Source organism: Podarcis raffonei, chromosome 6 (genome assembly GCF_027172205.1).
Source record: "Podarcis raffonei isolate rPodRaf1 chromosome 6, rPodRaf1.pri, whole genome shotgun sequence".
NCBI lineage: Eukaryota > Metazoa > Chordata > Lepidosauria > Squamata > Lacertidae > Podarcis > Podarcis raffonei.
This window is the reverse complement of record NC_070607.1, coordinates 65,847,568-65,871,640: the sequence shown is the minus strand read 5'-3', so window position 1 is coordinate 65,871,640 and position 24,073 is coordinate 65,847,568. Positions and strand designations below refer to the sequence as shown.

The 24,073-nt window shown below is 44.5% G+C and overlaps 1 protein-coding gene across 6 annotated transcripts; it reads left to right on the top strand.

Moving 5' to 3' along the window:
* The first annotated feature begins 1,396 nt into the window (after positions 1–1,396).
* AMPD1 (adenosine monophosphate deaminase 1) lies at positions 1,397–21,089 on the top strand. Of its 6 annotated transcripts, XM_053393560.1 has the most exons (16): positions 1,412–1,493; positions 3,694–3,705; positions 7,032–7,209; positions 8,483–8,648; positions 10,690–10,855; positions 12,600–12,819; positions 13,267–13,396; positions 15,656–15,850; positions 16,042–16,173; positions 16,283–16,446; positions 17,107–17,233; positions 17,637–17,800; positions 19,011–19,131; positions 19,605–19,778; positions 19,912–20,022; positions 20,803–21,089. In XM_053393560.1, the coding sequence occupies exons 1-16, from the start codon at positions 1,472–1,474 to the stop codon at positions 20,959–20,961; spliced, it is 2,241 nt and encodes a 746-aa protein (XP_053249535.1). In that variant the 5' UTR covers positions 1,412–1,471; the 3' UTR covers positions 20,962–21,089. The 6 variants fall into 6 exon arrangements, with proteins under 6 accessions (XP_053249536.1, XP_053249535.1, XP_053249537.1 ...); XM_053393561.1 differs by lacking the exon at positions 3,694–3,705 and having other exon boundaries at positions 1,397–1,493; XM_053393562.1 differs by lacking the exons at positions 1,412–1,493; positions 3,694–3,705 and adding an exon at positions 6,055–6,262.
* The last annotated feature ends 2,984 nt before the right edge of the window (positions 21,090–24,073 follow it).

The following is a 24,073-nucleotide window of genomic DNA, read 5'->3' as shown; positions in this document are numbered from 1 at the left end:
GAGCAGAAGCCTAAACTGCTTGGGTTAAGAATCTTGGTCTTGAAACTATTGGATTTTTGCATACACATGGATGCCAGGAGAAGTTAGGCAGTGAAACCTCCCAGCCAAGGAGGAAAATGTACTTTTAATAAAGGCCTGCCAATGGGACACAGCCATCATGGAGCACAAGGGTCTATCTGCTCTGCTCATATCCTCACATTCTCTGTTCACCCTTTTCCTTCTGACCCCAAGGAAGCTTAGCTAGTTAATTTGATATTCTGGATAAAAGAAGGCGCAAGAACTCAAAAGAGAATTAACAAGACTGTAGAGCCTGAAGGTCATTCTTGGTTTCAGATGCAAATTTAATGCCGTTGACATTCAGTGCAGAAAGATTAGAAGCAAATGCACTCTTTATAGATAGCCATAGAGGGCAGATAGTTTGCGCATTCAAAAGAGTGAGCCATTGGGCTTGGCTGTAAGGTTTGGTTATATTGATGGGGGATAAGGAATTTGGAGCGCCTGGTCAGAAGACATTGGTGACTGGAAATAGTTGTCATGGTTGTACATCAGAAGCAAAGCAGCGTTTTAGGAAGGCCACTCAAATACTTGGCCCTGTTTCGGTAGTCATAATATTCATTTCTTGTGCTATCCTTGCTTTAAAATTTGATTTTATATTCCACCATTCTAGCCCTTAGGATGACTAATACTAATTGAAGTTAGTTATAAAATACAATAACATTAAATAATGTAACATCATAAAACAGGGGTAGGTTCAGCAGGGGGTAAATGAAACAAATGTACCCCTGTTCACCACAGAAACCTGAGCATCCATTCTCAGGAAGGATTGGAGCCATATAAGGCCATACAATAACATTTCAAAAAAGCACTAAACATATTTGGTATGTATTGGTGGATTCAATATTTCTTAGTTTTGCCATGCAATCTTGCTCTAAGGGAGCAGAATACCCACTGCTAGCCTGGATGGATACAGATTTTGAAGAGGCAAAAAACTGCTTGAAAGGATGCTGCAGATAAGTTCCAGTGTTGAACATATCCCAAAGGATTGTGGTGCAAAGTCAGTACTTTTTTTATTAAGTACAAATAGTTGTGGTAATCTGGTCTCCATTCAAGAGTCAGTGATAGGTGCCACCTGTGACCAACTCAAAAGCACCCAGTCCTGGCCATGATCCTGGCAACATTCTCTCATTTGTGGTGGGTGGAGCAGAGCTCCCAAATTTACTGCCCATGCATCTCGGGACAAACAGAGTTAACCCCCAAGCCTGTAGCTTCACCTGTTAACAACTGAGACTTTGCCTGGCTGCAGCTTTAAATAGTCTGCTACGTATTCCTTCACTCCTTTTAGATGAGGAGAGTTGGGTTACAAGAGCAGAGATAAATAGTAAAATGAGTGTTGGGTGGTTGTGCAGTTTCGTTCTTCCACTCGTCCACGCCACACTTGGTTTCTCAGGACTCTCCTGAGGTAGTAGGGAAAATGCCGAAGGTGAAAGTTCCAGGTAGGTCTGAATTCCCACATAGCCTTAGGCAAGTTGGGAGAAAGCCTTCTTTTATGATGAGGCCGGTGCCAGTAGCCAGACTCTCAAGAATAGATTCACAAAGCAGCTCTGATTGCCTATTTAAGTTGTGCAGGGCACAGGAGGTGGAAGGAGTGAGAGCTTGAGCCATTAGCTTTTCCAATATGAGTAGTTTGAATAGACGGTCAGGCAAGTGGCTTTTAGGCCACAGAACTGAAATTGGATGAGACCAGTCGATTCAGTAGAACACAGTTTTGCTGTGTTAAAAAATTATCAGAGGTTGGATAAACTTATACAGGAGCACCCCCTAGACATTGGTGTTTGCCAGATAAAAGAGAAATTGAAGGGTTTTCAGTAACCTTTAATGGCTTATCATTAGCAGCACGGTAATTAAAACATGCACCAGGCTAGTAGCCAAAAGGGGGCTGGATTTAGCTTCTCTTTGTCGGCTCGTAAAAGACCTGAATAAACCTTCCAACTCTGTGGTTCTGTGTTGTTACTAGCAGAATAGCAACATGGTCCAAGGAATCTAGAACAAAACTGATTAGATTTATTGCATTTTTTGAAGCAGCAGCAGCAGCAACTATGCACATATTAAATCTAAGCCTTTGATAAGCTTAAAAATTACATAAATAATCCTTCCAACTTGCTCTTATTTTGTTATGCTCCTAAAGGAACATTTCTTACAGCAAACAAAATGGGTTTTAAAATGTTTTGTCACTTTTCTCTTTGTCCAATATTTCAAGTTGTTATCAAAGGGTTCAGTTCTCTCTCCCCCCACCATATTAGAGTACAAAGATGCTTCCCTTTTAAATAAAAATAATAAATATCCACAGCTCATAATCAAATATTCCTACAATGTCCATGCCACATGAACAGGTAGCATCAGGTCTGTTGATTTCATTTGACAGAACGCGAATGGTGCAATAGTTTCCCTTTGAGTATGACAGTTATATTTAACAAACAGACCTTGGTTCCAGTTTGTACTTTTGCATGTTTTTTTAAAAGGTGAAGTATAGGAAGTTTTGCTGCTGTATCCTTTTACTTCCTTTGAGCAAGCGAGCTGAGAAGATGAATCCTACTGGTAGACACGCTAATAAATTGGCAGGGGAGAATGAAGAGCATGGATGGACCTGTGCTTTGTAATGGTAGAAATGCTGAATAATGCCCATAGGTGCCTGTAAGAAGACCTGGACCACATTTTTGTGTTGCACTTTCAGCTGATATATCACACAAACTTTTTAAAAAAAACTGTCAGTCTGCACCCCTTTCAGATACAGTGGTATCTTCCATGCTTGGAAACACTCCAGGTAAGGGGTCGTACACACTTCTGCTTGACCCGTGATTTGTAGGCATGGATCTGAGCGGTTTTCCTCTTGCCTCACTCCAGCCCCAGGGAAAACACACTCTCTAGTGCTAAATTGGAGCAAATGTCAATCTGGAGAAAACCTGAATTGCTGTTTGCTCTGATTGAGCGCTAATGAGTAGTTTTCCCTGGGGGAAAGCAGTGGAACAAAATCTAGTCTAGGTTGATTTTCTCCTTACCAAACAACTGTTCTAAGAAGTACTACATACTAGGTTTTAGAATATTTGTGTGTGGAAACTACTGGACTAAAGGATTATATTTTCATATTATTACTTTGGTATATATGGAAGGTGGTAATCAGAGCCGTGCCCCAGACCACCATATGTTCACAGTTCAGAGTTACCATTTGCAAAGAGAGTATTACATTTGTAGGCAAATGTTCCAAATCATGCATACAAGAAGCTATATACCTTCAGATGTACAAGCACAGAGTCTGTGAAAACAGTATTTTTTGACTACATGGAGTCATTGAGTTCAGGCCCTCACAAGCCCCTTTCATATGCTCACTTGTATCCAAATAAATGCATGGAAAGGGATATTGGTGGTGCCAATCCCAGGTTCTGAGGTAGAATTTAAAAGACTGCATCCGTCATATCAGGATGTCTGGGCAAGTTGTCCCAAATTGCTTTCTTAACTGTTCTTCTTTCCCGTTGTAGAGCTGTTCAACTACTATGGTATGTAGAGTATATATTTCTGCAAACATTTGCTCATTAAAAATGTTCATTTCTGTATATAAATGTGGACAAGGTTAAAAAAAAACTTTAGGTGCTACATCCTGTGATCTGATTACATTTATTTTATTTCACTCTCAAACAGCAGAGGAGAAACGTGAGTATAACTCGGCCTTCCTTGTGCCGCCTGCTGCTTTGTTAAGCAGTTGATCATATCCAAAAGACAAATGATCACAGCAACTCAGCGACTGTCCGTTTCTCAGCAGTCATTGCCAGGAGCTATTGATGCATCTGGGGTGAGGAAGAAAGCTTGTATGGGGCTTAGAGGAAGGAAGGGTGTCATAACGAGACCTCATGAGTCTGGATGATTCAGCCCTTCATCAAACCTGCCTTTCCAAGGAGCTCAGATACCTTCCTTTGAGTTGCAATACTAGAAAGGAACGCTGGAGCCCAGTTCCCTCCACCAAGTCTTTTACCTGGGCACCAACTAAAGGCAGGGACGCGGGTGGTGTTGTGGGTAAAACCACAGAGCCTAGGACTTGCCGATCAGAAGGTCGGCGGTTCGAATCCCCACGACGGGGTGAGCTCCCATTGCTCGGTCCCTGCTCCTGCCAACCTAGCATTTCGAAAGCACGTCAAAGTGCAAGTAGATAAATAGGTTCCACTCCGGCGGGAAGGTAAACGGCGTTTCCATGCACTGCTCTGGTTCACCAGAAGTGGTTTAGTCATGCTGGCCACATGATCCGGAAGCTGTATGCCGGCTCCCTCGGCCAATAAAGCGAGATGAGCGTCGCAACCCCAGAGTCGGCTACGACTAGACCTAATGGTCAGCGGTTCCTTTACCTTTACAACTAAGCTGGACCCTCAAAAGCACCCTGCTTGCTGGGAAAAGAGGAACATGTGGATGGTCGAAGTTAATTGATAGTGGACCCACTTTGACTCTTGGGTTATATAGTTGGACTCTAAGGTTCTCTGCTCATTAAGCTCCTGGTATATGACTGCATTTCAACCTAAAAACTGGGCATTGGCACAGATTGCCCTGCTGAGAAATGGCTGTCTTTCTGGGCTGCCTGGCTACCGCTGGGTGCACAGCTGAGCATGAGCCACATTGCCCAGCAACCCCTGTGCGCAAGGGCATTTGCTGGGAACAATGTTGCTTCCCTGTTCTTGTGGAATTGAGATGCGGATCACTGGCTGCTTTGACAACACAGGAGGTCTCTAGGCAGGACGTAGGAGCTCGGAATAGGACGATGACCCCTTATGTCCAACCTTCTAGTCTGGTGTGAGTGTGGACTTCATTCCCCGCTCAATCCCCATGCACATTGTCTGTCTGGAAAGTGGCATTGCATGAACTTGCCATTTGCATGGCCTTTGGCATTCCCATCTCATTGTCATGATACCCTATGCCCTTCCTGCTTATTCTACTTGCATATCTCCTGCTGAACCAGATTACTTCCCTGCTTCCTCAATGTCCACCATTAAAGCAGCGCTTGCACACACGTGCCCTTCTGATAGCCTACGTGTGTGGATGGATTACAGTGATTGAGATATTAAATTCTTATAGGAAAACATTTTCTCGGCAGCAAAATAGTGACCGATCACCAAAACATTTTACTATATGAATTTAATGTATCCAATAAACTAATCCCATTAGTGCAAGGATTTCCATTTGGGCAATGGAACTTTCCCTCCTCCTCCTCCCCACCCCCATTTCTTCCCCAGATCTGCTCCAAAGAGTTGGAGAAAACTTCAGAACAGATTTAGGGAACGCTCAAAGAAAGTAAGAGAGGGGAGGTTCTGTTGCACAGTCCAAAGTCCTTGCACTAAGAGAACCACTTCGCTGGGTACCACCCAATATCTCTGTTTTGTTAGTCACTGTAATAAATATATGCTTTTAATATCAATTGCATCCTTCCAAGATCCAGAGCAATACACACATGCGCGCGCGCGCACACACACACATCCCTGCAGCCTTTTGTATGATACAGTCGTACCTTGGTTGTCAAACTTAATCTGTTCTGGGAGTCCGTTCGACTCCCGAAATGGTTCAAAAACCAAGGCGCAGCTTCCAATTGGCTGCAGGAGCTTCCTGCACTCAATTGGAAGCTGCGTCAGATGTTCAGCTTCCGAAAAACATTCACAAACCGGAACACTCACTTTCGGGTTTGCAGCATTCAGGAACCACAACGTCTGAGTACCAAGGCGTTCGAGAACCAAGGTACGACTGTACTAAGGCTGCAGTTCTGGGCACACTTACTTGGGCAATGGTGACTTTTACTTGTGAGTAAACATGCATAGAATTGGACGATAAAATTGTAAGTCATAGCCAATGCTGGATTCTCAGCAGAAGTGACTGTCCTGCGAAACACCTTAACCTGAAAGGTCTCACAACAGCCATACTCAGAAGGACCTGTACAGATCTGTATAACATATCCTTTCATGGGACTGTACCGGCATACACCATCATTGCTGACTACAACAAGAAACATCATGCAGTCGTCTCAGGCTGTTTGAAAGATCAGAGCCTGCCTTTTGGAGCTCTGACCCCACAGTTATTTGTGAACACTCCTTATTGTGCACCTTGGGATCTCTAAGCAGAAATATCTGTGACTGTTGCCCTTTCCTGTGCACATTGCTCAGTGGCAGAAGGGTGATATCCAGGCTCTGATTTCCACAAAAACGGGCTAAGACTACAATGAGGAAGCCCAAAACAGGTAAGACACTTCTTTTCTAAGTCACGTGGTTTCACATTAGCTTGGAATTTAATTTAGATCCAGTTCACAGTCCAAAGCAGGTTGCACCCACTATGTTGATGCCATCTACACTTACTGGCTGAGAAAGCCAAACCTATCAGTCCCAATTCAGCTTCATTCTTATTCTCATTGCCATGACATCATACTCAGTGTAGAGAGGCACAAACATTTCCAGACTATGGAGAAACGCAGACTCCAGCCATCCAGAATGTAGAGCCATGAGTGGATACCAAGAGAAGCTTGTCCGTCTTCACCTCCATGAAGCATTTATGCACCCCAGCACATCCATGGTTCATCACTGGTGTTTCACCTTTCCTCACTGAAGCCCTGGAATCTCGCTGCAAAAGGTTATCAGTAGAAGTACTAAGAATACTATCTGCTTAAAACCCTGCAGTGACATTGAGTCAAAGTAGACTATGTTGAGGCTGATGGATCAATTGTGTGACACATGATAAGTAAGCTTTTTAAATACTCCGCACCCCTGTAGCTGCATTCTCCCCTACAACTATCAAGCTGCACCCAGGAATTGTGGTGCAGGTAAACATTCAGTTTCAGAGCACATGTGACATATTGTTTTAGCCTGTCAGTTCCCTGTCATGCGTACAAAGAGAATGCAGGCATGAGGTGGCCTCTGAGTGCACACAGGGCTGGTGTGCTGAGTGACGCAATTGATCCATCCTCCCACAATGACCAAGAGCTGGCCTAGTGACCTTCTGCTTTCTCCTGACAGAAACGGATGATGCCATGCGCTCCTTCGCAGAGAAGGTCTTTGCCTCAGAGGTGAAGGATGAAGGGGGCCGGCACGAAATCTCTCCCTTTGATGTGGAGGATGTCTGTCCCATATCACATCATGAAATGCAACAGCATATGATCAAGGAGGAGGAGAGTTCAAGTGACACTGGGAAAAGGTGAGAGTTCTGTGTATGTGTGCATGCACTGGTGGGATAATGGGAAATTGGGGCTGAGGAGCCGTGAAAGATTGGATGGGTAACCTAGTAAGGTGTGGCTCAGATAGATCATGTGCCAGATGTGTGCTGATCACAGTACCTCTGAAGCAGCATAATGCATTTGCCAGATACACTTGCACTCACACTAAGGAAAGATGGCAACGAATGTGAAACGAGCTGGTTCCTGAACCTTGGAAGACTTGCATTTATGGGAAACTACAGAGTGGCTAATTCCAGTTGGAGCAGCCACCAGCACAGAGTGCACCGTATGTACTAGCACCCCTTAATCATCAGAGCAGACCAAGTGATTAAGTATTTTGAAGATTAGCTTAAAGCGAAACCATTTACTCACGTAGATTTTCAAAACTGATGTGGATATAAAACATTCCCCAAGCCACTTGGCTGGAATTGTTGGAAGAGTAGCATTTGCCCTATGTTTTTAGGCATTGAACAGTTTTGAGCAGATATATTCTCAACCACATTGCCTTCCTATGGAAGAATGGAGTATTTCCATGTGATAATAAGGACTGCAGATAATAAGGACTACAAGCAAGTGTGAAAGCCATGATCTTATTTGTCCTTTTGATTTCCATAAGTGTGCCACTTGTCAATACTACCTGAGCAGTGGCACTTTGCTCCTATTCCTCAGTGGCTTTACTCTGACCCCATAATTTGTATGCTCTGCTTCCTCGTGGAAATGTCTTTAGATTACAAATTTGCTGAAGAAGCTAGTGAATTCAGAGAAGGTCCAAAGCCACACCAGAAAGATGCTAGTTCTGAATCTATTTATAGAATGTATAGTTCAGCTTCATCACAAGTGATCCTTGGGCAGATCACAACAACAACAACAAAAGACAATAAAATGTAATTAAAACATACCACTAACACTTCCTCTCTCCTTTTTCAAAAACCAATTCAAAGGCTTTTTGAATTGGAGAAAGAGATAGATCTTCAGTTGGTGCCACAAAATAGGCATGGTAGGTGCCAGCCAGTCTTCAGGGTGCCATTACTGACAAGGCCTTCCATAATACAGTATATAAAGACATTTGTATATTCCTTTGCTACCCCCCCCTCCAGGATCATAAATATCAGCCAAACTTTCAATGTAGCCAGAGCTATGGGAAGTGTATGGTGAACTGACCATGCAATACAGATGACTGCTGCCAAAGCATAGACAAAACTATATGAAATGAGTTTCCATTTGTGTTGCTTTCCTTTTCTTCATCCCTCCTAGGAAGAAGAGGCTCTTGCGGCTGAAGACCATTGCACTGCTTGTTCCTACTGCAGGAAAGTCTTCGACCAAGCTGTCCACCTTAGATGAGGTCATCTCCAGTAGTGCTTCATATCAAGCCGTTCCTCAATTCCAGCGTGTTCAGATCACGGGCGACTATGCTGCAGGGGTCAGTAGCTGGAGGTGCCAAACCATCTCCTATCATGGATGAGCCTATTCTGCTGCCTCTTCTTCCATTTTGTTAGATGTGGTACTCCCAATACTGACTTTTCAGTTGCAACATTGCAGGGGGGGGGGAGGTAACGCTCCTGTTTTTCAGGGCTTCCCTGAATAATAATAATAATAATATATTTAAAAGTCTGTTCAGGGCTGGTACACACCATATATTTAAAGCAGACCTCATCTGTAGTTTGTTAAGGATGCTGGGTTCTGTAGCTCAGTGGTAAACTACAGTTCCCAGGTTTCTTTGGGGGTGCTTTAAATGTATAGTGTGTGTGCTAACTGCAAGTGGGATCGACAAGGGAAGTAAAATAAAGTGTGTTCAGAGAATTTAAAAAATAGCCCTCCAAAACAAAAATGTCATGAAGTGAATATAATCAAGCATTGTGCTTACAGAGCACTTGGAAAATGTGGTCCACTCCCCTCCTCCAGCACTGCCTTGAGAAAGAATATCTGCTGGCTTTATGCAGTAGATGGGGAACAAAGGCGCATTTATTGGGCACAAACCCCGATCACGTAGAAAAGGCTTGCTGCTCTTTCCAGATCTTCATCCCCCATACCCCCACCCATTTCAAGTTGCAAGAGACACAGCCCCGAAATGGAATGGGAGGAGGCGGAGTTCAGTGGCACTCCTACAGCTAACCTTAGCTGTGTCCTTAGGCTAGCTGCGTCTGTGTTTTGAGTGGCCTAACTTGAACCTGTTGAGAAATAAATCAAATATGGGGGGATTTGCTGGGTCAAGGGATATTGATGAAATTGAAGTGGGAACATCCTGGTGCTTAAAATAGCTCCAACAGCTGGATCCTGCCATGTCCCTGATCGCCTTTCATTGCCAGCCTTGGTGGGTTATTGGAAGACATGGCTGCTGCTGGAATATACTCTGTACTCTCTCCTTCACTTGAGCAACCATACTGGGCTGTATCCCACAGATGGCTCCAGGTTTAAGCAAAGTTCTTGCTGTGGCCTCCCTCCTGGGTGGGCTTCCTTTGCAGCATTGTGAAAAAAGTGGTTCTTTCTTTCTTTCTGTCTGTCTAATTGTAGGGAGCAGAAAGGTTCCTGTGAGTGACAATCTCCCAATGTCGGCCATTTTGTTTTCCTTACCATAGCCCAGGAGTTGTGATGGCCCAGAGCATTGTGGGGAAAATAAAATGGCAGACGCCAGCTAAATGGCAGCCACCAGAGCTCAACGAGGACAGGCCCTGCCAGGGACATGGGAGCTGCAATAGCTGCCATGTGCTGACGCTGGGCTGCTTCATTCTCATTGCTATTGTTATCCCCACCACCACCTCCAACCAGGCATGCGGGGAGAACACTCTTTATAAGGATCTCACAGTGCAAGAGTAGGGAACTTTAGGCCCATGTGTCCCCCATGCCTCTCCATCTGGTCATTGGGATACTCCACAGGCCACTCCCTCCCCCTACCAGCCACACTATCTCTCCTCAGGCTACAGCCTTTGCCAGTCTTGCCTCACACTTTCCATGAGCGTTTTGGTTTTTGCATGATTTGAACTCTGAGAATCCCCTTTCCTTGCCTGCTGTATTATCTGTATCATTTATTATTCCTATGACAGACCCTCCAAGTGTCTCTATTTACCAGGGACAGTCCCAGATTTACAGAAGCCATCCTGGTTTCTGATTTGATCCCACAATGTCCCGCTTTTCCTTAGGCTGTCCCTATTTTCACTGGAGAAATGTCAGAGGGTTTGGAATAGGGCATCCCTATTTTCATCAGAGAAATGTTGGCGGGTATGGTAGGATGTCCCTATTTTCCTCAGAGAAATGTCAGAGGGTATGGAATAGGACATCCCCATTTTCATTGGATAAATGTTGAAGGGGAAGTCTCTATTTTCATCAGAGGAATGTTGGAAGGTATGGAATAGGGCTAAAGTGCCCTTTTGTGGTTTTCAGCACACCTGGGTTTTTCCCCCTTTTGTTTTGTAATTTCTGTCTTTTTTTATCAGTGCAAGAAGTTTTAACAAATATTTCCACAGGTGACAGTGGAGGATTTTGAAGTGGTCTGCAGAGGCCTGTACCGTGCCCTGTGTATCAGGGAGAAGTACATGCACAAATCTTTCCAACGTTTCCCCAAGACTCCCTCCCAGTTCTTGCGCACTATTGAAAGTGAGGTGTGGAAGCCAAATGACGACCTGCTTCCAGGTAAGTACCCAGGCAGGCTGTGCAGGCTGTACTGGGTGACTGGGCTTGTGGGTGTGTCCCAGAGCAAGACAGCATGTGTCGTTATGGAGGGCACTGTGGAGAATTGCATTAGCTGCTTTAATCTTTTTTTAAAAAAACAACAACACTACACTCCTGTCTGTGCAGAGCTGGTGTGCTGAGCATGCAGAACACTTACAAACATAGGGAACTGCTTTAGACTGTTGGTCCATCTGGTTCAGTATTGTTTACACTGACTGGCAGCAGCAATCCAGGGTTTCAGACAGGAGTCTCCTCCAGCCCTGCCTGGAGATGTCAGAAGTCGAACCTGGGATCCACTGCCTTCCATTCAGATGCTCTACCACTGGGCTATGGGCCTTCCTTACTTAGAAGTAAGAGCACAGTGAGAGCAGCTTTCTGCCGGAGCCATTGAGAGCCAGGCCTTTGCAAAGACTTGAGGAGAGGAGCTTCCCAGATGGAGTTGTAGAGGTTTGGCACCCCTCCTCCACCTTGGCTCACATTCCTATCTGAGCAAGTATTTTTTTGGATTTACTATGAATACTGTCAAGGTAGTCAGAGAATCTGAATGACATGTAGCCTTGGCCTTGGGGCTGTATGTCTTGTGCTGGACCTCTTTCCAGTGTGCAATATCATGCCATATTTTGGCTTAGCTTTGGTGACTCACCCAGTCAACCATTTTCAATCTCACCCTCCTGTTTTCCTATGTTACAAAGAACAGCCTGGCCTAAGTGGAGTTCTCATGCTTCTATCACACAGGCCTCATAACAGGTAGGAATATAGGAAACTCCCTTTCGCCACATCATCTAGCCTGCTGTTGTCTACTGTGACTGGCCGAGGCTTTCCAAAAGACATCTTACCTCGGGTTCCTTCATATCATCTTCCATCTGATCCTTTTTTTTAACTGGAGAGGGCTAGAGTTGAGCAAGAAACCTATTGCATGAAAAACATGTGCAAAGGGGTATTTTTTTAGTCTGTACCTGAATCAGACTTTAATTCTCTGGTCTAGACTTCCATTATATCAGATCCATCTACATACAAGATGAAAAGGGGCCTGTGAATCAAACGAGGATATGATGTAAAGCAGGGATAGCCGACAGGGTACCCTTGGGATGCTCTTGGACTTCAACTCCCATCAGCCCTAGCTAGCACAGCCAGTGGTCAGGGGTGGTGGGAGCTGTAGTCCAGCAATAAATGAAAGGCACTGTGTTGGCTAGCCCTGGTGTGAGGTATGAAAAGCCTAGGCACCATCTTAGGGCTGGAGCACTGACCATGCTGCTTCTCCTTCTGCCTTTCTGGACTGCCACAGCAATAGGCTGCACCTTTGAGGAGGAGGCGGGACTTTCACATTTCTGGGAATGCTTTTCACTACACAAAACAAAAGATATGTGCAATTACTAAAACACACCTAAGCTTGTTATTAGTCACTCAGAATAAATTGGATTTTAGGATTGTGCTACAAGAGTCGGGAGTCCTTGTGCAGTCGGGAGCCAAAATTAGCTAAAACCAAGACAGAAATTGTAGCAAAAGCATCTGCATGCAGGGGATGGATAGTGGTGGCGTTCTCTCATGGGGGTTTCAGCCAGTCTCAGTCCTGGCAGTCATGTGGTTTCCTTAGCAGTGTAGAATTTAATTCTTGTAGCTGTAAGACAAGCATGCTAAAGACCCCCAAGCCTTTTCCTTTGTCCTTCCCTTGTTCAACGTTAGTGCACTTTCCTCTTGATTTTAGTGTTCTCTCCCCCTGTGAAGAAAGACGAAGATCCCTTCCAGTCTGGCAACTTGCCCGAGAATCTGGGCTACCATGTGGAAATGAAAGAAGGTGTGGTATACATCTATGCTGACAAAGCTGCTGCTGCCAGGGGTGAGCCCAAGGACCTGCCCTACCCTAACCTGGATGTCTTCATTGATGACATGAACTTCCTGCTGGCCCTCATCGCTCAGGGACCTGTGTAAGTGTCTTGGAGGCATGGGCCCTTTGCGCATAAGCAGGGCCAGCCCAAGAGATTTTTGAAGCCTCAGGCAGAAAACCCAAAGGGCGCCCAGCCTGCAATGAAAAATGTAACAGTGAGCTTAACTACCCATGTGCTTGCTTTTATTGAAGCCCAGGGTTTGCTGCCTAAGGTGGCTGCTGCTGTCCTGGGTTTGCCCTGAAGAGGAAAAGGGCAAAAGTCGAGCCACCCCAAAGGCAGCACACATATATCCCTGTTGCAATGACTTCTGCTGTCTCGGGTCACTTGCTCTGGAATGTGACCTTTATCAAGCTGTCGTGTGACAGCAGCAGGGTTACTTCTGGCTGGCAAATGTTGGTTGCGTTGGCAAGCTGGTGAACCTGGGCTCGGTCACTTATTCTGCAAGGGGCTTATTTGAGACGATGCTCTTTCCTATGACTGTTGCAGCAAAACCTACACACACCGACGCCTTCGGTTCCTCTCCTCCAAGTTCAGTGTGCATGAGATGCTGAATGAGATGGAAGAGCTGAAGGAGCTGAAGAACAACCCCCATCGGGACTTCTATAATTGCCGTAAGGTGAGGGATCTGTCCAAGGTGTTGCCTACTCAAGCAGGAGTGGCTGATCTCTTCTTTTTTTTAAAATTCTTTGTATTGAGTTTCAGTTACAACGTCAAAGAAAGAAAAAAAAACAAAAAAGGAAAACAAAAAATGAAACAACAGTTTCAGAAAAAAGAAGGGAAAACAAGAAGAAAAAAATATCCATACATAACACCAAAAAAAAACACATCAATCTCTGTTACAGTTCTTTATCTTATTCTTTAAATCTTTATATATTTAGGTATTTAGATCTTTCTTCTACACCCCTATTGACCTCCTTCCCTCCCGATTTCGGGCTTCTTGATGAAAAGAAATTTTCTATTTTCTGCAGCTAATAATTATTGATGGTTTACGCATCGTAAGTTTTATAACAGACCTGCTATAGTTTTTAAATTTCTGTAGTTTCCTTCAATGTATACCATAAATTTATTCCAATCACTAATAAACTTTGTATTTTTTTGGTTTCTAATTTTTTGCGTCATTTTTGCTAATTAAACATATTCAAATAATTTTGTTTGCCAGTCTCTAACCGTTGGTGTATTTGTACTTTTCCAATTTTGTGCAATTAGTATTCTGGCCGCTGCTGTCGAGTATTGGAATAAAATCTTATCTTCTTTTTTAATTTCATCCCCAATTATTCCTAGTAAAAAGGCCTCTGGTCTTTTAGGGAAAGTATATTTAAATATTTTTTTAACTTGTTATAAATCAAATCCCAGAATTTCTTCATTTCTTCGCAGGTCCACCACATATGGTAGAAATTGCCTTCTTTGATTTTACACTTCCAGCAGGCCTTATTTCCTGTTTTGTACATTTTTCCTAATTTTGCTGGTGTGATGTACCACCTATACATCATCTTCTCCAAATTTTCTCTAAGTGTAACGCTTGCCGTAAATTTTATTCCATTGTTCCATAATTTCGACCACTTTTCATATTCTATATTGTATCCCAAGTCCACTGCCCATTTTATCATAACCTCTTTTATTTCTTCATCTTTGGTGTCCCATTCCAATAGTATATCATACATTTTGGATAATAACTTGGTTTTACCTTCAATTATTTCTATCTGAAATTTGGATTTTTTTTCACTCATCCCTGCTTTTTTATCTTCCATCCATATTGCGTTTATTTGATGATATTGCAGCCAGCCTGTTAATCTTTCTTTCAAATCCTCATATGTTCTCAATTTCCAGCCGCTTTCTGATCTTATCAGTAGGTCTTCGTAGGTCAATCTTTCTCCTTCCATATTTACTTTCTTAGTTATTAAAATATCCGTTGGCGATAACCACCAGGGTGTTTTCCATTCTAAAAGTTTTTTATTTTTCTCCCAAACTTCATATAGTGGTCCTCTAATGATATGGCTTGAAAACCCTTTATGTACCTTTTCTTTATTTAACCACAAGTAGGCGTGCCAACCGAACCTATTGTTGAACCCTTCTAGGTCTAACAAGTCAGTGTTTTCCAGTGTTTTCCAGTGGCTGATCTCTGTCACCCTCTGGGGCTGCAGATCAAAGTGGGTGTGGCCAAAGTGTAGGTGTGGGTGTGGCCAATATTTTTTAAAGGGCAAATTTTGCGGGATCATAAAAATTACATCAAAGGATATTTATTTTATTATGTGAACTGCCCTGAGACCTCCGGGTATAGGGCGGTATATAAATTGAATAATAATAATAATAATAATAATAAGCAAAAATGGTCAATATCTTTTTTAATTTAAATTTTTTTAAAAAAAATGTTTATTCGTAATGGATGGATTTGGGGGTTTGGGGGATTAACAAAACCTTTTGGACCCAGTGCTGCCAGAGGAGAAGTAGTCAGTAAACATATTTTTAAATATTATTATTTTAATTTACAAGATTTGGGGGGGCCTTGGATGGCCACAAAAACCCCTCACACATGTGGCACCGTAATATTACCATAATATCACATTCTGGCCTCCCCCTGAAAAATCAGTGGGAGTGCATTAAGAGCTACAAAAAAGTCTGGTGTCACAGTGGAAGGCCAATAGGGGCAGTAAATAAAATAAAATAAAACACGGCATTTAACTATTGTTTTTTTAAGGCAAATGGGAAAGGGTTGTGGGGGATGAATGAGACCTGCACGTTGTGGGTTAGGCCTTAAGGTACAATGATGTACCTCATCAATGCCTCCTCCAATATCATTGCTGTGGTGGGTTCTGTGGGAGGGAGGCATCTGCAGTCACCATCACCTCCTCGGCTGACTTTTCTCTTCTCTTAACAGATCGACACACACATCCATGCTGCAGCTTGCATGAACCAGAAGCACTTGCTGCGATTCATTAAGAAGTCTTACCGGGAAAATTCTGAAAGGGTTGTGTACAAATCCAAGGACAAGACCTTGACGCTCAAGCAGCTTTTTGAGCAGCTCAACCTTCACCCTTATGACCTGACTGTGGACTCCCTTGATGTCCACGCAGTAAGTCCTGCTTTTCCTTTCCAGTACAGGAGATCTCCCACCCTTCCCCATGGTCTCTGTCATATGACTGGCTGTGGCTAATTACTCCCCCCCCAGCTGTTGCTGCCCCACCATCTCTACCTCCTACAAGTATTCTTTGCTCTGTGCATCTAGCCAATGACTCCTCCTCCTCCTCCTCCTCCATGTCACAGGGCCGGCAGACCTTCCAGCGCTTTGACAAGTTCAACGCCAAGTATAACCCGGTGGGTGCCAGTGAGCTGCGTGATCTCTACCTCAAGTCTGAAAATGCCATCAATGGCGAATACTTTGCCACCATCATCAAGGTTAGAGACTATGGTATGCAAGGGTTTGTGTCTGTGCGGCTGGTAGACTGAGGATAAGGCCAGTTCCTGGAAGCAGATCAGGTAATCCCTTTCCCTTTTTATTTCGCAGGAGGTTGGCTCTGACCTGGAGGATGCCAAGTACCAGTACGCAGAGCCACGGCTCTCCATCTATGGGCGTTCACCGGAAGAGTGGCCAAAATTAGCCAGCTGGTTCAACGCACACCGTGTTTATTCACCCAATATGAAGTGGATGATCCAAGTGCCCAGAATCTAGTAAGTACTGGTGGGGGCGAAGTTTGATCAAGTCAGAAGTGCCAAACTCCATGTATAGATCTGATTAATCCAGATTCCTCCTCTTTCACTAATTATAGGCCCCTCCATGCACCCTGCCCCTTCAGTACTTCCCCTCTCTCCCCTATCTCCTGGCCTGAAAGTGAAGGTTTCTCTTCCTTTCCATGCCTGTTTCCTAGTGTGTTGCCTATGGTCTTGGGCAGGTGCAGTGGAGCGGGAGCATATGGGATCCTTCAAGGGGACTGGACTCAGGGGAAGCCATCTACAAGGATTCTGGTTCAAGTCTGCAGACTTATGACCACTAGTCTCAGGTTCAGTAGCAGGAGCCTGGCTCAGTTCCTTAGGTGGTAGTATCATAGCCCTGAGTTTGGCTGGCTCTTCTTCCTCTGACTCTGATCGAGTTCAAGGCCAGGGCCATGACACTATCTGGATTTTCTTTGGTTTCCTTTGGGTTCTATGGGGCAAAGCAAAATGAGCAGGAAGCTGGGACACAGCTGGGACAAAGTATGTGCTTCAGGACTGAGTTCACTTGCTTCATCTCAGTTGCTTCTGCCATTTGCAGCCCGCTTACATTTTCCTTTCTCTCAAACATCCCACGTAAGTGATATGGAAATGAGCAGAAGTGTTTCTGTCTCCTCTCAGTGATGTGTTCAGGTCAAAGAACTTTTTGCCACACTTTGGGAAGATGCTGGAGAACATTTTTGTGCCAATATTTCAGGCGACAATCAACCCACAGGACAACAAGGAGCTGAGTGTGTTTCTGCGCCATGTGAGTACTGTTGCCCAGAGGCACCTTGGGCCTAATCCTAGGTAGTGACAGGCTTTGCTCTTTGAAAGTAGGTGACAGAGAGAGTGGCCAATACAGCACCAGAAACCCGAGGGTGTATCTAAGTCAGCATATTGTCAACCAGATCTGGCCAAGGGTCCACCTCACTGAAGGTGATGCCTGGTAGATACTACATAAGAAATGACAACACCTAACCACTACTGGATCCCAGTCTTCCAGCTTCAACAAGGTAGCACCTTGGACAGAGGTGGCCACTCTGTCCCCCTGCAGCAGAGGGTGACTGTTGGGTGATGGGAATTAGAGGTTATCGGCTTCATGTTATTTGGTGAATTGGACTTGCTTTTGGAGTTGGTCCCTTCCTCAGAACCAATTGTACGATTTGCAGATTACTGGTTTTGACAGTGTGGATGATGAGTCCAAGCACAGTGGACACATGTTCAGCACCAAGAGCCCCAAGCCGGAGGAGTGGTCCCATGAGAAGAACCCCTCCTATACATACTATGTGTACTACATGTATGCCAACATCATGGTCCTCAATCATCTCCGACGGTGAGTCCCAGCCTGGGCAGAAGGATTATTGCCAGGTGAAAGGCTTCGATTACAAATAACCTGCACCAACATTTAGTACAGTGTTTCTCAAACTTGGGTCTCCAGCTGTTGTTGGACTACAGCTCCCTTCATCCTTAACTACTGGTCCTGCTAGTCAGGGATGATGGGTGTTATAGTACAACAATAAGTTTGAGGAAACACTGCTTTAGCAGGAGTAACACTGCTGGTTCTGATAAGACCACCCACTAACCCTGACTAAAGCATATTGCATTTCAAGAGCTTGACGGCATCAATCCTTCGCCTTCATTGATCCAAAGCCCGAAGAGGCACAGTTCCAGGTTCTGCTAGACTTAAATGCTTGGATTCTAACCTGCCTTCTGTAAATGAAACAGAATTCACATCTGCATAAAAGAGGTTTGCCGCCTCTTCTCTCCTTCTGCAGCCTCCTGCATTCCCCCAAAATCTGCTCCTGCGGATTGGGGGCCCCTTAGGAATGGTGCAGTAGGGAGCTCAAGATGAAAGGGGGAGTTGGTAAAAGCCACTCGTCCTTTACGTGAACTAAGTAAGGATCCAATCCAGTGTTGGCAAAAGTAATGACTTCATATAAAAAGACCAGGACTGCTGAAATAATCTTGCTCAGATATTTATATATTTTTTCTTTGCTAGTTTGAGAATGGGTTTTATACACCATAATAATATTGCCTAAGCCTTCTATTAAAAGAGCTAATGAGACTCTGGGGCCTAACTAAATGTTATCTGCAGACAACTGTGATGAAACAAGACAGGTGCTTTTATAAAGAAGAGAAAAATGCTTTAAGAAAGGTCAATTTAATACAGAGAAGCAGTGAAGGATTGCTTAATCCTTTCTGTTCTTGCTGCTTCTCTCAACCAAACTGCACCCCCAATTTATCCCCCCACCCTGCATGAGTTTCAAACATGTATTAACTTTGTGGGCAGAAAAGCAACTGGATTTGTGTGGCTGTGGAGCAGAGAAGTTACAGTACACTCATCTGCATGTTAACATGGATTTTTATCATTCACCAATGCAAAGCACAAAAGTGAAGTCCCTGCTGCTTGCTAATCACAGCATTACATGTTTGGTCCCTTCAAGTAGGAAGCTGTCTGGGGCCATCTGATGGTTGCTTCCTAAATAATGCTAGATGTCTCCAGTGATCTGGGTTTTGCATAAAGGCTGCCTTGCCACCCTCAGGGAACGCGGAATGAACACTTTTCTGTTTCGTCCTCACTGTGGAGAAGCTGGTGCTATCACCCACCTGCTGGCTGCCTTCATGACTGCAGATAATATTTCCCATGGTCTGAACCTCAAGAAGGTGAGTTGCAAGATGTGCTGGGCTGTGGAGTGAAGATCCCCAGGTGTCCTTTCATGCTCATGTTACACCAGCAGAGTTATCACTGATCCATACAGCTCATTCTTGGAGCATCCCGTTTCAAGGGAGCCTTGTGACCTGTCAGAACTTGATCCAGCCCATTCTCAGAGCATCCTTTTTCAAGGGAGCCTTGTGACTCCTCCATGAGCTGCTGATGTCTCCTAAGTGTTAAGATCCTGCCATGGATGTTTGGTGGGCCCATAACTGGGAAAGCCAGGATTTTGTACTTGGCACGTGGTGCTGAGAAGTAACTAAGGAACAGTGCGAGCAATTCTGCACGGCATCTAGAGCACAGAGACAAAATGACTCCCATTTAGAAAGAACCTGGAAGCCCATTCTCATGATGTTTGTCGGGAGGGAATAGAGGTCCTGCTGCCTGCCTTGACTTGATCTAGCCTTGCCATGTCTCTTTGCAGAGTCCTGTGCTGCAGTATCTGTACTACCTGGCCCAGATCCCCATTGCCATGTCCCCACTCAGCAACAACAGCCTCTTCCTAGAATATGCCAAGAACCCACTTCTTGATTTCCACCAGAAGGGCTTAATGGTGTCTCTATCCACTGATGACCCTATGCAGTTCCACTACACCAAGGTAGGCAGCTGGATCCTTTCCTAGGACTGCTGTTTGCTCTCAGAAGTGTGAGGGCAGCTAGCGTTCAGGGGGTGCAGCTTCTGCGATAACCTTTGCAATGGCTAAACTTTGTATTTCACTTTTTATTCCCCAGGAGCCTCTCATGGAAGAATATGCCATTGCTGCCCAGGTCTTCAAGCTCAGCACCTGTGACATGTGTGAGATTGCGCGCTACAGTGTTCTGCAATCTGGCTTGTCTCATGAGGTATGGTGTTCAATGGAAATCTCAAAGGGGTATAGAGTGCTCCCTGATATGGGTGATTTAGCAGCACCAAATCACTGCTTTTCTGCTTTGAGCTCCAAGTGGTTCTGGTTCTAGACTTCTAACAATCTAGAAGTCTGGTTCTAGACTTCTAACAATCTGTAGCCAAATGATCAGTACCACTTTCCTCAGCTGCCATTTTGGGAAGGGAGGTTCATTTGGAAATTTTTTTTGGGGGGGATAGTGCTAAATACTGCCTACTTACTGCATCCATTATTATGGTTCCTCACTACAATGGTCTCCCCACTGCTATCTAGGGGGTGGGGGAAAGGGAAAAGAAAGAAAGACCATGCTATTTGGAAAAGGAAGCGTTGAAGTAATATAGCCAACTCCTAGAGATGGAAATGGCTAGTTCGAATTCTGTAAAATATCTAGGCCATCTACACCTGGGAAGACTGTGGAGATTTTTCACTGAATTTTCTGACTCTGGGGAGAGGAAAAAAGTGAAGCAGTGGAACATGACAGATTGATGTTTTATCTTACAGATGCTTTGTCAAAACTGAGTGAACTAAGTGTGGCTATTCCACAGTATGTACCCTGTGGCTGTGTGGAAGTAGATCACCGCCTCAGGGCTTAGTGGCTGGGAATATAACAAGGGTTGAGCAAACAAAAGAGGGTACAAGAAAGCAATGGAAGCAATAGGGTTTTCTTTTTATGGAAAAGGTGATGGGAATGGGAGTCTGAGTGAGGGGGTGGCTCTCATTTACTGTATCATTTCCACAGGAAAAGCTCCATATTCTGGGAAAGAATTACCAAGAAGAGGGGCCTCAGGGCAATGACATCCGCAAGACCAACGTGGCTCAGATCCGCATGGCCTACCGCTATGAGACATGGTGCTATGAGCTCGATCTTATAGCCGAAGGGCTGAAAAGTACTGAATAGAACCATATAGCAGGCTTGAGTAATGAAATCAGCAGTGCCATTCAACGCCAGGCAACTGTAGAGGTTGGAGAGTGAGGGATTATTGGCTCCAACACTGTTGTTTCAGATTACATATAGTCTAAAAGAAATTATGTGCAGTGTGTTTACTAAACTCTTTGCGCTCCTTCATTCTGCGAGCAAGGTGCAGTTTGCCCTGCATCCTGGGTATCTCTTGCCATGAATACCACAAAGATATTTATGTGAAAAGGAATCCAGGAGCCCCTGTTTCCTGGTGTGAACTGTTGTCTTTTATTTCAGTGCTTTCTTTTAAAAAAAAGTAGGAACATAGGGTTAAAGTGATCCACACAGCCCCTTGACAAGGACGAAGGCAGGCAACACTGCAGGCACATTAAACACGTCATTGTCTCACTGCCACAAACCATTTAAAGGGCAAAAGGAGGCCATGTCCACAAAGAAAATGACTGGATTTTGTAGTGCAGCAGGCACACTCTGGTCTGTATGAGGGACCCCCCAGAGGCTTGATAAGGGCCTTAACTTTGATGCTTCTGATGAGGTAAAAATCCACTGGTGTTGACCCATGCAATAGCACAGACTGTCTCATACTCCAGCTGGACTACAGAGCACCCCGTACTTTGTATAGGACAGCAGATACGCTTACATGTTCCACCAACCTCTGTCTCCCTTCCTGGGGCAGAATGCTTATTAAATGCTTTCAGGATGATCAGCTGATCCCTGCAGATCAGCTGGGTAGATGGGGGTTATCCGTTCTCAGCAGATAGGTGATTGAGTAGAGATTTGCATCCCTATTGTGTTACTGAGCTGGGAAGAGAGGTTTAAAGTTCTTAGCCTGGCCCAGCACCCTGATGAGGATGCAAATCTTTTCCTCCCTGCTCATCAGATTAGTTATCTGGTGTGTGATTTGTAGCTCAGCTCTGCCATGGAGAGGCACACTGCATTTTTTCTACTCTTGTAGCAGAGGCTTAAGCAGGCCAGTTTCTGTTTCACTCAACCCCAACAGACTTTCCCTTTCCCCTCCCAGCTGACACTCAACATTATGTGGCTTCTGGACAGAGGCAGCCCACCCACAAGGCAGGGTGAAGCATCTGCCTCAGGCAGTGGAAGTGTAAGAGGTGGTGTTCTGCCTGCCACACTGCTTCTGCTGCCATGAGGGGGGCATTACAGTGTGCCATTGGGGAGAAGCTGAGTGGCAAGGCTTGAGGAGTGCCCTGACTCCTGCCAGATTCGGAGGGAGCCAGGGCATGGTGGTAGCAGACATCAGGGTGGGGACACAGTGGGAGGAAGTACAATTTCTGTTTCACCTCATGTGCCGAAATGGGGTGGGCCGCCCCAGCCTCTGAGCAGCCTCTGTCCTCACCAAGCTATCTTGTTTTTTGTTTTTAAATGCACTTTTCATTATCCTCATCTTATTTATTTGTATCCACTTCCCCATAAGATTGGGCTCAGAGTGCCTCACAACGTCAAATGTACAGTATAACAATTCAAGACATTAGAAACAATTATAATCATCATATTGATAAGTACAGAAAAGCAATCCATACAACGTTGTGTAAAACAATACAAATAATCTACAACCTAATTCAACAGTTTAAACTAAGCAGCATTGCGTAGAACAGGACAAATTCATTGAACAACTGAAACTAAACAGAAGAGAAAATGACAACAGTACAAAAATAGCATGGCATGGTGGTTAGAGTGTCCGGCTATGAACTGGGAGAGCAGGGTTCGAATCCCAACTCAGGCATGAAGGTTGCTGGGTGACCTTGGGCAAGTCACTGCCTCTGAGCCTGCCTAACCTACCTCATAGGGTTGTTGTGAGGCTTGAATGAGGACAGGAAGAACCATGTACGCTACCTTGAGCTTCATAGAGGAAAAGGTGAGAGATAAATGCAAATAGTAATAACATATTTCTGTTTTGTACTTCTGCATGCTGTTTCACAGGGCCTCCATTTTGGCTGCTGTCCTCTTGGCACTCAACCACCTGAGCTCAGTATTAGTAGGGAACTTACGAAGTATTGTACAGTGGTACCTCGGGTTACATACTCTTCAGGTTACAGACTCCGCTAACCCAGAAATATTACCTCGGGTTAAGAACTTTGCTTCAGGATGAGAACAGAAATCGTGCTCCAGCAGCGTGGCAGCAGCAGGAGGCCCCATTAGCTAAAGTGGTGCTTCAGTTTAAGAACAGTTTCAGGTTAAGCACAGACCTCCGGAACGAATTGCCGTATTTTTCGCTCTATAACACGCACCCGACCATAACACGCACGTAGTTTTTAGAGGAGGAAAATCCGTAGGCATGCCACCTGTAGGCATTCCCTCCATAACACGCACATACATTTCCCCTTACTTTCTAGGAGGAAAAAAGTGAGTGTTATGGTGCAAAAAATAAGGTAAGTACTTAACCCAAGGTACCACTGTATTGCATTTTCCCAGGTATCAAGCAGTCTGTAATCTTGAGTGGAAATGTGTAATAAAGTGCTTTTTCGAACTGGTAAAAACTAATTGTGAATGTGCAGAAAAGCCCATGGTATGTTTCAGCTGTGATCAGATTGTGAAATCATTTCTGACAGCTGCTCTTGTCTCTCTGAACTGTCATCACCACACAAAGTACCTGTTGCTCCAGATTCCTTTGTCTATATTCAGAGTTCTCATAATAGAAAGTTGCTCTCATAATATAAAAGTTGAAGGAAAATGGGAGGGAAACTTGAAACATCAGTTATATAATTTATAGTCATCTTAGGTTTCTGAATTGACATGGGAAATAAGTGAGGACCAGTGTGGTGGTATGATTCAAGTGTCTGCCTGGAATCTGGGAGACCAGGGTTCAAATCCCTGCTCAGCTACAAAGCTCCCTTAGTGACCTTGAGCCAGTCACTGCCTTTCAGCCTAGTCTACCTCACAGGGTTACTGTGAAGATAAAATGGGGAGGGAAAAATTCAGAAAACACAAACAGGATGTGAGGCCAAATGGCAGTGAAATCCTTGGAGTACACATAGAGTTAGCACAGATTCTGCCTCTTTCATTTCATGGCTATGTTGCTTTGCAGTTTCAGATTTTCTCTATACCTGGGCATGCATACATGTGTGTCTGCACA

Coding starts and splice junctions, on each gene's coding strand:
- AMPD1 (XM_053393560.1), top strand. CDS start 1,472: ATGCCGAAGGTGAAAGTTCCAG. Junction 15,851..16,041: donor ACTCCCTTGATGTCCACGCA/GTAAGTCCTGCT, acceptor TCCATGTCACAG/GGCCGGCAGACCTTCCAGCG. Junction 20,023..20,802: donor AATCTGGCTTGTCTCATGAG/GTATGGTGTTCA, acceptor TCATTTCCACAG/GAAAAGCTCCATATTCTGGG.